We start from the raw sequence: 18665 nt of genomic DNA on the forward strand, positions 1-18665 counted from the left end.
GTGTGCTTTGTGTTTTTTAAAGTAGTAGATTAAGTTAAAGACAAATGGCTTATTAGTATACTGTACTAGATTGCTATAATAATAAAAAAAAAAAATGCTTTTGTTGTAGATATGCGATTTAATAACATTTTTGGTTAAAAAGAACATTGCTTCTACAGGGTGGTCACTTTTACAATGCTCACCATTGGGGTATCCGAAATGATAAGAGCTACAGGGTCGGATAAATTAGGAAAAAGTTGTGCATTCTAATGCTCATTGAGAATCCATCTTGACAACAGGTTTATCTGTCATGGTTCCTGAAATATCTCAAAAAAAGTGAAAACGTGCCAATTCTAAAAAACGTTATACCGCGACAACTTTTATTCCGATTTTGATGAAACTTGAGTTTCTGTCATTTTTATGATGGCGCTTCGAATAACATTGGCAGATTTTTTCTAAGCCATCTAAATCTTGCACACCGATATTCAACTTTATATCTTCTTATGGACGCCATTTTCGAAAAAATCTGCCAACGTCATTCGAAGCGCCATTATAAAAAATTACAGGAACCCAAGTTTTATCAAAATCGGTATTACAGTTTTCGCGGTATAACGTTTTTTAAAATTAGCATGGTTTCACTTTTTCCGAGATATTTCAGGAATCACGACTGATAAGTCTACGTTCAAGATGGAATTAGAATACACAACTTTTTGTACCACCCTGTATTGCATTAGAATGCATATTAATAAGAACGTAAATAAAACTTCATGTTAAAATTGATAAACAGATTATTGTATTTTTTTTAACATTTGATCGAAAATACAATTAAATAATTCTGCCAAATGGACAAAAATAAATTATACGTACTAATTTAAAGTAGAACTAATTAAACTAATCTAACATGTAGCAAATGCATTTGTCGACATAGCACACTATACACTTTTAAGGGTGATTTGGTTTTATAACACTTATTTATTTAAGCATAAATTCCGACTAATCGGCAGCATCAGAATCGGAAGCTTCAATTGAATAATCGGATTCTAGATGTGTTTCTGTTTCGGCTTTGCTATCGTCATCAGGATGATTTTCATCAAGGAAAGTAGGTTCATGAAACATTTCAAGTGCTTCTTTAGAAAAAACCGCACGTTTTTTTAATACCGGTTTCCTTATGCTAGACAATAACGGATCTGATGTCAATAAAAGTCTGATTATAATGTCCGTATTACACTGCAGCCTTGAAAATTTTAGAGCATAGTTTAGGCTGCAATTCCTAAAGTGCGTATTTCTCGCCTCCGCAGCCTCTTCAGTTAAGTGACCAATAGGCAACAGGGCGTGTTTTATAATTAAATGCCCATGTAGCAAAACTTTATGAAGTGTCGGAGTCATTGGATGCCATGGATATAATTCAACATAGAGTTTGGCTGTATCCATAGCATATACGGAATGTATATGTACATGTATGTATATGTACATAAACGCAAATAAAAGACATACAGAATCGAAACTCGAAATACTGCTTATGATTATGTAGTGCTATAGAATCATAAGCTGCTGAAAATCACGTCCCACGTATATCATGTGATGAACTGTCAAATGACGTAACAGAGCATTATCCGCGCAAACGGACATTTTAAGACAAACGCTGTCTGGCTTAGAGATTTAGACATTTTGAATCTCAAAAAAATTACAAATTTAAATGTATTTAATCAATACAGTTGCTAAAAGAAGTTTTCCTTGCGTGTGAAAAATTCACCTAAATTACGCATTGCAAATACAGGGACTATAATTAAAAATGATTGACTTAATAACGGAAAATCGAAATATTGAAAATTTAATAACTGCACTTAAAACAAAGATAATGTAAATGCATGTAAATGGGCCGCATTTCCTGAAAAAACACTACTAAGAAATGTTAGCGAAGGAATCATCTACAAGATAAGCGCATGTTTAAAATGGAAGGCGAATTAAAAGTTACAAAATAACAAGATTCTCACTTACAATACAGACTCTACTAACTAATCGATAGTGGAATAAGAAATAATTTACAAAATAAAATACAAGGCAAATATGAATCACTGAGTAGCAAGGTCAGTAAACCCAAGCAAATCCAGCAAAATTTTAAGGTTACGGCATAATCATTCTTAAAAATGGCATATTTATGAAAACCGCAAAAATCTGCAGAATCTCCTTTTAAAGACTAAAACACAGATGTCATATCTACTGAAAAATATTAAATAACTGACTGGATCTCACGGGATAACCTATTAAAAGGTTTTCCGAAAACTAAATCTGAATTCGAAATTGGCTTTATGCAACACTCTCTATTAGCTTGGCATTTAAGAAGCAAAAATAATCTTCGTCTAATGAAAAGTATTACAAAATAAATTACATACCTGCTTCATCTGAAAACTGCATAAATAAAGTTATTTAAAACGTCAAATCTATAAAATATACCACTTTCAAACTTTTTGTAACAAACTCTCACAAATTCTTGGCGTATATTATCTGGAATACCGCCGACTTTTCACAGGTTTATATAATAAACCATTATGCGCAGATAAGTTTTTGTTTAAAACGCTTATTGTATGGAGGGTTGTCCACAACGAGGGTTACCAGACGGTTTTAATTGTGTTACTATATATTTTACAAAATGGACGTTTGGCTTACAAAAGGTTTGAGGGTCAAATACTCCTATGTGCGCCGGTCCAAAGAATTGAACCGGTGAGTGCATTTCCCGCTCCACCATATGGAGACGTGCTCTCTACGGGTTTCAGGTTTCCCCTACAGCCTTTTACACATTTAGCCCAGTTTAGAAATGTAAATCACAGATTTGCGGCTCTCAAGCTTGCTAAATTTCGTTGAAAACGGCGGTTTTCAAATCAATGGTTTACATGGAATATGCAAAAACCTATTCATCGTTTCTTTTAGACAACAGCTCTACAGACTTTTGTTTCTTGCTTCTCTAATTTATGTACTGAAAAAAACTTGCCACTATTAAGATTGATATTATTGTAAATAATATATTCTTTACAGCATTGTCCAAACGCTTCATGTCCCAAAAACTCAAGGTCCAATTCTCCTACTCGAGAAGGTGGAGGAACAGGAGTGAAAATGTCATGTGGACCTGGCAAAGGACTTTGTCCCGCAGATGTGGAGAACCGCCTGCAAGAGTATTCGCAGACTACTAATCAGTTGGTGAGCTTTTTAAATGTTTTTATGCTAAATTGGTGAGCTGAAACCACGAACCAATGCAGTGTACATGAATGGGTAATAACGAGAAGGATTATTGAAATAACTTTCGTTTTGGTTGAATTGAGAACACTCATTTTAATATAGGAAACCAGTTTGGAATTTTAAGCGTTCAACAATGCTGCGTATATCCGTTGGAAGTGTTGCCCAGTAGGCCTGAGCAACACTGTGTTGTGTGCCACTTTTGTGGTGATGCCACTCTGTGCGTCAAAAGCACCTTGCGCCTAACGGCGCAACACCTCCAATAACACTTAAATTTAACCTCATTCAAGATGACAGACTTCGATTGCAAGTTCGTCAAGGCGGCGCGCAGTCATCATATGTTCTTCCATAATCAAAGCTGGTTCGTAGTCGGGATACTTATCTACTGCTGAATTCTTATTGATCTCGCTTGGGTATTTATTCTGGTAATCCCCGGAAAACCTTTAGAAAATTTATAGCTCCATCATGTTTTGAGCTAGAGCGCAAAATTTTTGAGCCAGAGTAGGGATTATAATGTTATATATTTTTCTCAAAATCGAGTTTCAAAGTTTGCAGTGCGTCTTTTTCCGGCATGCCTGTATACGTAACTCTCAACCCGATGATAATTTCAAATAATTTAATAACAATTAATTTTGCATGTTCGTTTTCTTGAAATTATTCTGTGTCTGCGATTGTGCGTGATGCTAAGAATAAAATGAACATGGAAAACATTGATAATACTAAGAAACAAAAATACGAAACTGGAGTTAATTTTAAAGTCCAACAAGCACTTAAAGTGTCCGGTAAAGAATATCTGTCTCATAAAGGAAAGACTATTCCCGCGAAAACGCTACCAGAACTTGGGGTATGTTTAATCGGAATAGGATCGTTTTGTAGGTCCCATATACATCTAGGACAGGTGAAAAAAGGTGACTAGAGTGAGACTAGAAAACAGTGTTCTGTATTTTACACTTTCCCCGACAGAATAGAAAGTATTGTAAACGTCTGTAAGAAAACTTTTATGAATTTGTTGTCACTGGCGAAAAAGATGGTGGAAGTTCTAATAAGAAAGAAGAAAAGTGGTGATATAACTTACACAGATAAACGCGGAACTCATGGCAATCATCGAAAAGTTTATACAAAAGAAGATCGCAACCGTATTATAAATCACATAAATTCTATACCAAAAGAGCCAAAAGGCCACTACTCTCGTGAAAAAAACTCAAAATTGTACCTTAGCCCAGACCTTAATATACATCGTCCTTCAAAGGCATTTAATAAAAAGTATCCTCATAATCAAGTGCTACATACTACTGCAGGGTTTTAAAAAAATAATTTTGAAATTTGAGTTTCCGTATGCCTGGAATGGACACTTGCAAAATATGGGACAGACATGCATGTGTTATAAAAATGAACGTACAAACGCCTTCTGTAAGATTACAGTTAGAGTTGCACCATCGCAAAGCAGAGAAAGCTCCAACCAATCTCAAAAAAGACTCCGCTTCCTCCCAGCAAGCAGGAAGTCAGATTTGCACAATAACAATAGGTATAGACAAAGTATTATTTGTTCCAACGTTAACTCACTCGGATATGTATTATATGAGGCAACTGTCTGTTTATAACTTTAGTGTGCATATTGCCTATACAAATGAAGCTTTTATGTGCGTCTGGTCTGGAATGAAACAGAAGCTGCCAGGGGATCGAATGAAATTATGTCCGGCTTATTGAAAGTTCTAAACTCCAACATTACAGAAAACGAAAGACTGATCATTTGGTGTGATAACTGTACCGGGCAAAATAAAAATCGGGTAGCAATATTTTTAATGATGCTTTTAACATCTATTGGTTTATTCACCGAAGTTACTATAAAGTTTCTCGTGAGCGATCACAGTTACTTACCAAATGATCGTCATTTCGCACAGATTGAACGGAGAAGAAGGATCAAAAAATGCATTGTGCCTGAAGACATCAAACAACTCATAAGAGAAACCAGATCAGTACAGGCATATAAAGTTGTCAAAATGGAACCGAGACAGTTTTTAAACTTACAAGCCGCCGACTCCTTAATATCCACTGCAAAGCTAGCAATATCGACGTTGTCACAAATACGAGTTACGAAAGATAACCCAGGATGTGTGTTTACTAAGAAATCGCACAGTGATATAGAGGAATAGAAGAAGATAAAGGTTCTGAAGAAAAATGTTTCTGCAGACCAAATAAGAAAACTCCAGATAGTTGGACAGGAATTGACACCACAGCTAAAAAGCTAAATTTACCCGCTATAATTACATATCTTCATTTACCACAGCACCAAGAGTTCCACCAAAAAATTATTGCATAGTTTCTAGCACTTACCTTGAATAAAAAAGTTATTGGCACTTAGCCCTTTTCTAATTTTTTTCATTTTTGTTTGTTTATATTAAAATAATACTTATCGTATCTGTTTTTTCTTACTATACAGGATGATTCACGGTCGATGGCGTATTAGACGTTTAAGGAGAACGTACAACTTTGCTATTTTAAATCAGACACCCTGTATATTATTGCACGGTTGGATTGACGATATAGATCTGATTGTTTCTGCACCAACGATTCCTATATCGATCTAAGCCGGTTTCCGAAATATCTAATAAAATTCATTATTTTTAATCAAAACGTAGCCTCAACTAATCTTGTATTACAACGCGATTTCGATCCCTGTAAATTTAAAATTTTGGTACTGGCTTCGGAAAGCCCTATGCTTGAGCCGGGCGTACAGCAGTTGTTCCAAATTACACAGGATGTCTTGAAAATACTGACCTTTCGGATAGAGATAAAAACTGCTCCAATTACATTTTTTCAAATAGAACACCCTGTATATTAGTTCAAATACGGGAAGACCGTTAAATTCCCTGTGAAACGATATATCATGTTTCTATACCTAAAGCGTCAAATTTCCGAAATAAATGGACATTCTTGCAAAAATTCGACTATTTCGACAAAAATATGAATGCAATAATGAAAAGGGTTTTAAAAATATATGCATTAATGTAAAAAAACTGGTCAGTCTACGGCGATGGCAAACAGCAAAATGAGTTGTTAAAAACGATTTCATAAAACTCGATTTCCAGCGGTCTCTTCCATGAGCCTTTTTCTGGGGTGGGAAGACTCTGTAAGGAATTTTTACGCGCTGTTTGTGTCACATGTCACATTTGCACAGAGAGGCCATCGAGATCTTTAAACATGATAACAGTTTTAATATGAGAGAAGAGGTAACGGCCCTTAAACCAGATTTTTAACAGACTTTTTACTGAATAAAGATGTTGTTGTTGTTGTTATTGTTAGTTTTTAATTTGTTCAGACGACAAATTGTAAAATGCAACGATTGCAAAAGTCTGACTTTTGCCTGAAAATTTGCTGCTGACATGTAGACTCATTACTTCACAAATCTACTTCTAGGAAAAGCAACTAGTTGATGTCGAACAAGATGTAAAAATCATTCAGCAGGAACTTTTGGAGGTTCAGAAAGAGCGAGAACATTTGGAACATCATCGGAAAATGCTGGCATTGTCTCCCCCATGCCACCCATCGCCGTGTCCATCACCTTACCCTTCGTGTAAACCTTACCCACCATGTGGCCATCCACCTTGCCCAACATTACCCTGCTGCCCCTCAGAAGCGTCGGTAAGAATAGTGTATTTGCACGTCTTTTTTTTTGGGTCGAAACTGCTTCCATCTAATGTTTCGAGAAGCGTGCGTGTCGTTTAGAAGAATGCGTATATCAAATTTCTCAAAGGCAGATTAATTGAAGAAAAAGAGTTCTTCCTTTTTTAAGTGTCAAAATTTAAGATTTCTCGAAGGCAGAAAGAAAGCACTATCACACTAATTTTCGTTCCTCTATGTTTTGTTCCTAGGGTGAAGACCAGCCATTCAAAGAAATGAAGGAGAAGTATGCGAGACTGCAGGAGGACTTTAAAGCCAAACTGACTGAAGTTGCGGGCTTACGTGCGGACAATGAAAAATTAAAGGAATTAGCAGACAAGGCTGAGGAAAATCGCGCGAAATTGGATATGAAGGTTAAAGAGCTTGAAAAGAAATTGAAAGAGCTTAGAGGAGACGCAGGAGATAAGGTGAGAGTAGAAATTTAGGAATACTGTAAGCATGCTTTAAATCAGTCTTTCACGTACTACGTGCGGAAAAATTAAAGCAGTTCACATGCAATCCGGAATACCGTCGGCATTGTTGACACATGTTTCTGAAAACCAGCTGAAAGGCAGCTTTTGAGTATTTTACTACAGTCAGTAATAGTATATTACGGCACAAAAGGCGAAGCCGAGGACGTCAACTTCAAGCCGCAGCAAAACTTTGACTTTCGCCTCGCGTGCCGTATACTATTTTACTTGATCCTCGGTGGAAACTAGCCGGAAAAGTATAAGATTTTGAAAAAATTCGGAATTTTATTCACTGTCAAAGCATAATTTACTACACTGAGCATACGATTTTCACAATGTTCAGCGCGGAAGATGTTGAAATATATTAAATTTGGGAAGTTCTCATGAGGCCGGAACGTATCCGGAATGCGTTCTGCAGAAATCCGTCGCACCACTCAAAGCTCATCCGCATGCGTCCCATTGGCGTCTCCGTAGAAGTTTTTAAACAAATGTTTTCGGCTTTGTCGTGCGGAAGGAGAATAGAAGCCAACTGGGCTACTGTTCAGAGACTTTTGCTACGAACATTTAGAGAAAATGCTCGGAAGAAACAAACATAAAACTTTAGGTTAATCAAACAAGATGAAATTAACAATGTGACATTTTGTATTACAACCTCATTTTACTTATTGAAGTGAAGTACTCAAGAGTTGTATGAGCTGTCAGCACTGTCCACAGGTGATACGATGGTACGAAAGTGTTTCTATTGGTTGGATATCTGTCCATTCGCACGACGGCTACCTCTTTTGTCGGTTTTCTTTTTTTCGGTTTGCGCATGGACCGAGTGTCGAAGCTGCGTCAGTGGGCTCAGGTTGGAAAATGTCTCGATTATTATGCGTTTGGAGGCCATTGGGGGGAATGTAGCACCAATTGGGGTGTTGCTAAGAAACCGAGTGGGTTGGCGCACCTCGAGAGCGTGGGCATTGAGGTTGAATCGTCTTGTTGAGGTCAGTTTGGGGTACGAGCTGTATTATGTAGATGAGAACAGCGACATGGTAATTTGCTATAGGTGTTGTCTGTATCGGCACATTGTTCGTGGAGTTAGAGAATATGATGTGATGAGAATGTATGGTGGATGTTTAAGATTTGAATATGCTCCAAAGGTTGAAAAGTGTGCCAAATTAGTGTGGTTGACGAACGGGTCTGAAGGGTAAGGCCCATCAGCCTCATGCCGATAGCTGGGAGGCTGTTGGACAGAATCATCAACATGCGTCTTCAGTGCGTTCTCGATGTTGCCGTCGGACTGGACTGCAGACAGTTGGATTTAAGGAGAGGCTTGGCAACAGATGATGCGGTTAGAAAACTGATAATAAGAGGGAAACGGCCGGAAAACATCAAGTAATGGTGCTGTTGGACAATAGTAATGCGTTTAATATGGCATGGGCCCCAGTAGCTCTTCATGAATTAGGGAGGATAGGGTAGGCTCTCTGGAATGGAGGAAAGCGTGCCCGAAAGTTTCGAGCCTTTTTCCAACTTTGAGGCTTGTAGTAATTGAGGCATGATTTGGGGAGGCAGCTCGAGTGGAGAGGCTGTGGTTACCAGAAGAAGGTAAGGACGGGGAGAGTATGGGAGAAATAATGTTGGGGATGACCGCCCAGGCCTACGCGGATGACCAAGTATTGTTGCTGAGGACGGGGTCAGTCAAAAATTGGAGAGAATTATGAATTTCGGTCGGCAACCCTTCGACTTAGGTCAGATGTAGTGGCGTTGTGTTGAATGCAAAGTTCCTTTCCCTGGAACACGCCAGAAGTGTGAGAAAGAAAGCGGGGAGTGCGAGTGTTAAGATGAAAGGAAATTCTGTGAACGAGGGGCTTAGCGGTTAACAGATTGGTGTGAATGCTGTTTGAGAGAGTTATAAAGTGTGCTGTAATGTATGCAATGGAGCTTTGGGGTGAAAAGGCAATTGATTCGAGAGTGAAGATGCAGCTGCAGGCTACTCACAGATTAATGCTGTTGAGTGTGGGCCGGTGTCATAAGACCACCTCCACTGAGGCTCTGCAGGCGCTCTACGGTTCCACCCCGGTGTGGCTTGAGTGTTTCCGTATGTGGAAATTTACAAAGGAATTTGGAATTCATGTGAGTGCAGGTCGGGCTACGGAGTCCTCGAGGGTTGCCCCGTATAGGCGTGTGGAGCGACTCTTGGCTGTAGACTTTGACTAGGGATTAAATGGAAATTTAGGTGTGAAACGGCTGTGCAGGGTGGTGCGGGGAATTAACGCTTTTTTCCGGGCAAAGCGCTGAACGTTTCGTTTCGTGCCTGTGCAGGACGCTCAGCCCAGGAATGCTCTACGCTGTGTCGGGCGATGAGCGTAGAACTTAATGTTTTTGATGTTAAATGGAAATTATTTTCTTTTTAGTTTATAATATTAGTTGGCCTTTGTGTTGACGTTCGTTAACTTTCCTATTTATCAAAAAGAGTTAGCGTAAGTTTATTGTTAGAAATTAAGGAAATTGCTGTTAGTGATAGGCGTTTTGGGGGATCGGGTCTCCGGGGCTGCTGCGGTGAGGGGAAAATGGACCTAAAGGCTGCAAGCTAGAGAGGTAGACGTCAGGCATAAATAGCATCTCAACGCGCCCATAAAATATGTGTACATCTGTTTGTTTTCCGGACATACGGTTCTTTCCACAAATATTTCGATCCTCTCCAAATCAGACACGAAATTGTTTTCTCGGTTTTTCCAAAATTGTTGAAAAGCCCTAAGCCTTCTCATGTGATCTACATCTGCCCAGATACCTTGTAATGGTCCAGATATTCTAGAGTTCGATTTTAATACATTGTTTTTTGCGCGTATTCCATTATCTTCGATTTGTCAGAAAAAAACTCTGTTGGGTTTCAGGGTATAGGGTCAAGAGAGCAGCTAATAGACCTCCAACAGCAATTGAAAGTACACAAAGAACTCTATAGGCAAGCACAAGATGAACTAGAAGAGTTACGTGCGCTTGTGGAAGACATTCAAGGTCAACTTAACGACTATCGTAATAAGGTAATGTGATTTTATCATTTTTGTTATTAATTAGTTCAGTTCACTGTCAAGTTATCGGCATATTATCACTTTCTAGTACCTAGAAGCAATTCAAACAATAGAAGAGCAACGTCGTCAAATTGAAATAATGCGAATGGAAAATAACCGAATCAGTGAACAAGTCAATCTTGAAATTGTTCGAGTGAAAAATCAGTTTCAGGAAAAATTACAGGAATTGGCGCCGTTGCCTGACATTCTGAAAGCCACCCAAGTCAAGGTATTCAATTTACTTTATTATTTTTTAAAGTAGCTAAATAATAATATAAAATATTAAGTTATTAAAACCTTATTTTAACGGTTTAATTTTGACAAGAGAACTAGCGGTTTTAAGTACTTTCCAATTTACATTACAGTTCAGTCTATCGTGTTCATACGACACTGTTCGGTCTGAAAACCCGATTTGAAAAAATTAAAGTAAAGCAACAAGATTTAGTTGCATTCATGTTCGAGAAATAAAACTGTAATAACACATTTAATCAAATACTAATTTGGAGGGTTTTGGAGGGTGTTTGGACCAAGACGTTACTTTGCCGCGTGTCGAGATAAGAAGGCTGATTAGTTGCGGTTGGATCCTCTACGGTCCCCTGTTGGAATAAGGCCCTTCAGAGCCTGAGACGCGAAACTAGAAGAGGTTTTTACCTAACCGCCAAAGGAAATCACGACGAAACTCGGCGCTCTACCTCAAAGCAAGGATAGACTTTAAGAAGGAATTGATAAGGTCTAAAAGAGCAAGGTGGCAGAAATTCTGCGGCGAGGTTGAGTCGCTGTCTGGTTCGGCCCGGCTTGCGAAGATCCTCAGGACAGGTGAATTGCAAAACGATATAGGGACCCTTAAGAAGGAAGATGGCACCTTGACGAAAGCGAAAAATGAGACTCTACAACTTCTCCTAACGAAACATTTCCCAGGCGACGGCGTCACCCGCAAGACGGCAAGGTCTGTCCTAATGAATGGTACTGGACCACGGCCAAAAGAGTGATGACGCCAGCAGATGGGCGGTTTCCCAATATTTTCCATATAAATCAGTAGCTTCAGACGGGATAATTCCAAAAATTCTCTTGCGTATACAATACATGCAATGCATACAAGGACATCCTGACAGTGAAAATGGTCTTTATAATTCTGAAAGTGATTTTTATACCTCATTTGAAGCGGAAGTGGTCTGTGAACCTTATGTGAAACCCGGTAAAAAAAACTACACACAGGCCAACTCATTCACACCTATCAGTTTAACGTCTTTCCTTATATTGAAAACGTATTAGAAAAGATCATAGACAGGTACCGGAACAGAGGAAGTTCTCAACAGGGCTCTGCTGCAGAGTAACCATCATGCAGGAAAAGAAGATCGACAGGTACGGCTCTCCATGCCCTAGGGCAAAAAGCGGAACAGGGGCTACAAGATAGTAAGTGACGCTGACCCTCCTTTTCGATGCGGAGGGGGCTTTTGATAAGGCCAGAACAAGCAATACCTGCAATTATCTTAAATTAAAAGAGGCTCCCCGTTCAGTAATAAACTGGGTCCGGAGTGCGATTGGGAGCCGCACGGTCAGTGCTTGCCTGAGGGCGACGGGCTGGAGGTCACAATGCAGAGCTGCCTTTCTCCCCCCTGTGCTGTCTTGGTTGTGGACCAGCTCCTGGGGCGGTTAGACCGGGAGGGATTCTACGCGCAAGTCTATGCTAGCAAAACGGAGATCATGCTCTTTACATGGAGAAGAAACATAAAGGATTATAGGACGCCAATGTTGTACGGAAAAATATCTTACTCTCATGGGAGAGGTACCCCTTTGAGAAAGTTATCAAAAGGCTACTGTCATTATGTGGCTCCCGCGGCGGGAGCTGGGGAAAAGCTTTGGCTTAAAACGACACGTTATGAAGTCCACTGTTGATATAAGACCGAGGATCTGTTATGGTTCCGTGATTTGGTGGCCGACATATTCCGGAAGCTAGTGGGTCTACAAAGATTGGGGAGTGCAACGTTGGTATACCTGCGACTTATGGGTGTCCAATACGGGATGGACTGGGGCAGTTGTGTACCAACAAAGGAGTCTTCCTTTCGCTGGGAAGCTGGACGACAGTGTTTCAGGCGGAATTATATGCAATCCTCGAGATTAGTATAGATGGAGAAGTTACAGAAGGACTAGAGGCAGTGATCCAGATCTACTCCAACAGCCAGGCTGCCCTCAATGCAGTTTTAAGTGTTAAGATGGACAGTAGACTAATCCGGGATAGCTGGGAGGGGGTTGAAGGGATTGAAATCGGACAAATGGCAAACAATTTCGAGTTTTTTGAAATTAGAGAAAAAGTCTGGAATGTCACTTTTTTGGAATGGAGTTCATTTTTCTACATTGTCCTGCTTGCATAATTATTATGTTGGGAATTAAATACATATTTTGGGAAACGTTGCTTTACTTAAGCCCGACGGCGTATGTTTATTTAAAAAATGACATAAAGCATGTAAATATATTTGAATTATACTCTTATCTTACCTGGGTCGCGTGTCTCAGTCAAAGTGTGAAGTAAAAATTGTTGAATATCGTTTATTTCATTACGTTTCGGCGAGACAACAGCGCCATCATCAGATTTAAAATTTACACAAACTACAAACACCAATTCATGATTAAAAAGGATCCCTCAAGAACTGATGAATGTTTTAACGCTTTATAAATTATAGTTTTTATACATGTTTTAATTGTGAATTGGTGATTGTAGTTTTTGTTAATCTTAAATCTGATGATGGCGCTGTTGTCTCGCCGAAACGTAATGMAATAAACGATGTTTCAAAATTTTTACTTCACACTTTGATTGAGACCCAGGAAAGATAAGAATGATAACAATTACATGTAGTCAGGAAAATAAATCAGAATAATATATTTTAATAAATGTTTAGCTACAAGAAGCACAACAAATGCATTTATTGGCCGAACGCAATAATGAAGCTATGAACAGAGAGTTGCAGTCGTACAAAGACAAACTTAAGGTCATTATGGACGAGATGGCCTTGGCAGACGACGACAAAGTAAGTTTTGCGAAAGCTCCCAGAATACATTACATCTCAGGTACACATAAACACATAAATAAAAACAGTTTTAATTGTTTCAGTATTAATACAGTTGCTTGCGATTGTGCGTTTGTCGTTAAAACATCTAACAGTTGTAGGTTTAATATGAGTAAGTATAACATTTAAATAAGGTTGGCACATCAAGAGTAAGATATATTTACTTCATATCGAGTTCGTGAAGTCACATTTGGTTACCTACACATGTTTTGCAACATTTTTTGACTATGACTGACCGTTCGGAGACTAAGTTAAATGCATTTCTCTAAAATGGATTAACCGGTTCACGACCGGTAGTATGCAAGTTAATGACAATCATAGTTTAATCTGCAGATACCACTTGCATAGATGTTCATAGTGCCGGGTTCAGACCAAGCAGACAAAAGGTGAACACGATTTTGAGATAAAAATACGACAAAATTAAATTGAGACAAACTGTCCACACCACAACGGCAAACGTGCAACAAAATTCAGTTGGTGCGATTCAGTTGTTTAACTGTGTGCCGTTTCGACCAGCTAGAAAAATTCAAATAATCCTCGTTTTTTATTTTTAATATCCTCATTTTTTAACACAGTTTTTAATATTTACTGTATGAAACTAATTTTTAATACAAGAAAAATAATTAACTCATATAGACATTAAAAATAATGTGTCTTCTTGTTTTTCATTCAAAAGTTCATATTCCTTCTTTTTGTGGGTCTGATATACATATACTGAGAATGTTCCGATATGTACTTAGAATGTTATGTGTAGAAGCTGAATAGATTTGAGTATAAATGTTGTGTATTGGCGTCGGGTGGATTCGAATATAAATGTTGTGTGTTGACACGAGTGGAGTGTTAAGTGTGAGTGGTTTTGTACTTGAGATGATGATCGCTTATTGGGTTCACTATTATACTTGCCCATTTCAGCGTCATATAACAGATTGTGGATTAAATGTTCTACTGTGGACTGGGCATTTTCACTGATTTATTGGTCTCCTACTTTTTCCAACACACACGGTCCACACTGCGCCGACAACTAGCCGTAAAATACACAAACAAAACAGAGACTCTTTGTTATTTACCGACTCGAGACGGGACCTTCAAAAGTCTCCGGAATTGGAAGCCTCCGGAATCGAAATGTATAATATTTGTCGCCACTTTGTCGTGTAGCATGAATGTCTCGGTTTTCGCGATGTTTTGTCTGCTTGGTGTGGACCCGGCATAAGGCTAATTTATTCTTGTTAGCGGTTCGTCTAGATGATCGTTCCGTTTTTTCTTAAGATGCCTTATACTTACGGAACCGCCATTAGATTTGCACATTTAATCTTACCTGTAGCGGCTCTAAATAACTCCAAATACTATAGTCTATAATACGTCCAATTCAATGTTAATTTTGTGGAAACCGATTTGGTTTCCTATTATGCATATTGTATTTGTTACGCGGAATTTGTGTAAATGCTGATTTCATGTAAGCAAGAGCTATTTTGCAGAAACTATTTGTTGATTTCTCATACTTAGTTAGCTATAACATGTAATCGGTAAATACTTACGTGTTCTAGTTAATAAAATGGGCGAAATTTTCCGTCAGGTAAAATCGACAAACTCGTTGTTTATCTCTTAAGTTCCGCAAAATTGGGAAGATTACATCAACAACTATCACAAACGTGATTTTTTAGCAGCTCTTCAATAAAACATTTGTAATTTAAAATTAATTTATATTTTACTCCCGAACAACTTTCTGCACATCTATATAATTTTTAAAGCAATTATTTATTATTTGGGAAACCATTTTTGCTAGAGAATTAGGAAAAACTAGTCTAGACAATTCCGTGCATTTTTTGAAATCAATTTGAATGTTGTCTAATGAAGTCATTTTCTAGGTCAGATCAATTATTTTCACTGCAAACCCACCCCAATACATATATTCCTGACATTTTTTCTGCGTTTACGTTAATATCTGTTTTACAATCAGACAATGAAACAAGTTTGCATGGAGAATAATGCCTTGAGGCTTTTCGTTTTATTTTCGATTTCTTTTTTTTGGAAAATAAATTTTGAGGCATCTATTTCGCTGTTACTATCGGTAGACGGAAGCAACTGAATAGCCATTACAGAACGTAAACTGCACCGAAATTTAACGCTGTCGGGTGTTATATTATTGCCGTTTTTCGCTCTAATAATAGACAATAAATTCTCGATGCAGTCTTGTGTTAAACGTCGAGTAAATTAAATATTCAAAATTAAATTTTGTTGTCAATTCGTCAAAAAGTACTTGTAATGCATTTGTATTTGAAATCCACTCATCAATGCAAGATGGATTACAAGACTTGTTATTCATAACTTTTAAATCTCCCAAATATATTTCTTCAGATTTTCTAAGTGATGACTGGATTTCACTGACATTATCATTATAAAATTGAGAATTAAGAATATCAAAAAGGATGTCAATTTGTGACATAAAATTGGCCGTATGTACTGCATTAGAAGGCAAATTGTTCATCGAAACATGACACAAAATACCAACATGAACCGAGTGGCTTAAAACCTGAGTTGCTAAACACCCTCTCATAGGGCTAAAAGGGGGCAACGTAATACATCTTTTTGATAACTTTGGTGCCATTCTTGGAATTCTATTTGAATCTAAGCCATAAAATCTTTGAATATGTGACCACGAATAAACTTCATTTTTCCTTTGAATATCATATTTTTTTAAATGATTTTGCAACATTTCAGTAAATGTGGCGTATTGTAGAAAAAATATATGCTTTGGTTGCAAAAATTAATATATGGGGTTTCTCAACTAATACAGAAAGTAGTTTAATCATTTTTAGATTGTTAGTGCCTAAATCGCACACTACCGTCTTTACAAGAAAACCAGTGTCTGAAATTTTTTCAATAAAATCTAATATTAATTCTTTGAGTACATCAGCTGGCAATGCGTCCTTACTTAAAAAATAACCTACTACTTGCTTAAAATTAACATAAATACCCTTAAGCATTATAACCATTGCATGATTGCAAATTTAGAAAGAATGTGGCCTGTGAGTGCCAAAATTCTGCAATGCATCGAGTATATCTTGAGATGAATTATAAGAGAGACGTTCCTGTAACGACATTTCATCAAATACCACAGAAGCAACTTTTTTTTCTTTTTTAAATTTATCACATGTTGTCTTGAGTAATTCCAAGACCACATAATTTAAACCACATTCTAAATGCATCCCAGATAACCAAGCACTTAAAAAACTAATGCTAGGAAGACAAAAGTAAGTTTGTAAAAAAGTATAAGATTTTGTCGAGCAACAAAGCAAGTGCAAACTCTTTCTCTTGATCTGTGTAACGCCTACCGTTTTTTTCTTTCCAACTAATCTAACTTGACTCTGAACAAATTGATTGCAAAATGTTGTCATGCCAGGTGCCTTCATACCTTTGTTTACACTTAACTTTTTTAACTTTCTTCGCAATAGCTGATTTTGTTTTCTATACTTTGAAACAAGTGTAGTTTTATATTTTAGTTTCTTCCGTAAGTTATCAACCCTTCGTTATAGTTCACAAATTTCCACGTTTAATGATTCCGATGTTTCGGACGGTGAAGAATTTTGAGCCGGTAAAAACACCTCATTTCTACTGTCTTCATAAATTTTTATTTTTTTTGCAATATTGTGGCCACTAATGCTCTTATCATACGTTTTGTCGCTTTTTTTTTATTAAATCACTTTTGCGTTGGTATAGATCCAGGAAGCAATCCTTGACTAAATAAATTTCTATTGCGGAAGCAACTTGTATCAAAATGATCCGAACATACTACTTATGTTTGGTAAAAGTAATCGCTGTTTTCCGATTTTAATAACAGATCTAAATCCTTCCGTTTGCAAGCGATTATCTATGATTTTTGTCTGCAAATAGAATAGAAGAATTGTTAATTGTGAACTCAAAAATCAGCTTAATTGTAAACTTACAGATTAGCATCTTTCGGCATCCTGAAAAATTATTTTCTTGCTCTTTCTGTTGTTTATAATTATTACAACCGTTGACTGCACAAACAGAACCAAGTTTGTTAACCATTGTTTTAAGAAATTGCACAAAACCACTATTGAATATAACAAAATACGATAAAACTATTTCGTAAGGTACAACTCTAATGTGGAATAACAATTTAAGGTTATCCTATTTTACAACTCTTGTCGCTAGAGGCGCTAGTGTAGGAGCTTTCAAAAATCGCGGTAAGTTGAACGTATTATCTATATATATAAAATTCTCGTGTCACAGTTTTAGTTACCATACTCCTCCGAAATAGCTTGACCAATTTTGATGAAATTTTATATGTATGTTCAGTAGGTCTGAGAATAGGTTGTTATCTATTTTTTATACTCCTAAGTGATATGGGTGCTGCCATGAACTCCTATCTTTTAATAGCGATATTAGTAATTCAATAAATTTCAACACGAGCGATAGATGGCGACACCAATTAGTTCCCTCCCTTGGTGTTTTAGTGCAGGTTTTGCGGTCCCTACTGAAGCTTGGGCTGAGGGCTTGGTTTGGAAACTTTAAAACATCCACAAACTACCCCTAACCTTCGTTCAGTTTGTGGCAAACTTTCTCCACTAGAGAAAGTTTTTCATAACTCTGAAGAAACAAAATTCTCCATCCGATCCATAAAAGCAAGTGTCCCACAGGGCGCCCCGCTTTCCCCAACTCTTTCCAACCTATACACAGCTGATGTTCCAAAAAGCCCCCATTTCAAAGTTGCTCTTTTCGCTGATGACACGAGCCTCTATTATAGTAATAAAAACATCTACTACATAATCCCACCCTTACAACGACACTTAAACACTTTTCAAGCCTGGGCCGACACCTGGAAAATCAAAATTAACTCTTAAAAAACTAAAGCCATGCTAATAACTAGAAAAACAGTCAACACAAACACTCCAAAACTAACACTGAACAACACGCAAATCGAATACACAAAGGCAGTCAAATATCTTGGCATAATAATAGACTCTAAGCTACACTTCTCTCAACACATAAGCAAAAGTATTAAAACAGGAATTCAAACTGCCGCCTACCTACCCCTCTTCTTAATCGCAAAAGCACACTCTCACTACAAAACAAAACTCTAATTCACAAACAAGTGATCAGAGCACAAGTTTGTTACGGGGCACCTGTCATCAGCCAAACATGCAAAACAAACATCAAGAAGCTCCAAACATTCCAAAACAAACTCCTAC

At 37.6% G+C, this 18665-nt stretch overlaps 1 protein-coding gene across 1 annotated transcript in view; it reads left to right on the top strand.

Annotated features, from left to right (window-relative positions):
- The window catches only part of LOC109537695 (cingulin), a 43380-nt gene that overhangs the window by 21097 nt on the left and 3618 nt on the right, over nucleotides 1-18665 (top strand). Inside the window, exons 7-12 of the mRNA XM_048669874.1 lie at nucleotides 3013-3174; nucleotides 6628-6852; nucleotides 7083-7298; nucleotides 10214-10360; nucleotides 10437-10616; nucleotides 13285-13413. Of these exons, the coding sequence (XP_048525831.1) occupies nucleotides 3013-3174; nucleotides 6628-6852; nucleotides 7083-7298; nucleotides 10214-10360; nucleotides 10437-10616; nucleotides 13285-13413 (1059 nt within the window). The remainder of the gene's footprint in view (nucleotides 1-3012; nucleotides 3175-6627; nucleotides 6853-7082; nucleotides 7299-10213; nucleotides 10361-10436; nucleotides 10617-13284; nucleotides 13414-18665) is intronic.

The sequence above is a fragment of the Dendroctonus ponderosae genome, unplaced genomic scaffold (assembly GCF_020466585.1).
Source record: "Dendroctonus ponderosae isolate FM_Combo_2020 unplaced genomic scaffold, Dpon_F_20191213v2 Dpon_F_20191213_9, whole genome shotgun sequence".
Taxonomy (NCBI): domain Eukaryota; kingdom Metazoa; phylum Arthropoda; class Insecta; order Coleoptera; family Curculionidae; genus Dendroctonus; species Dendroctonus ponderosae.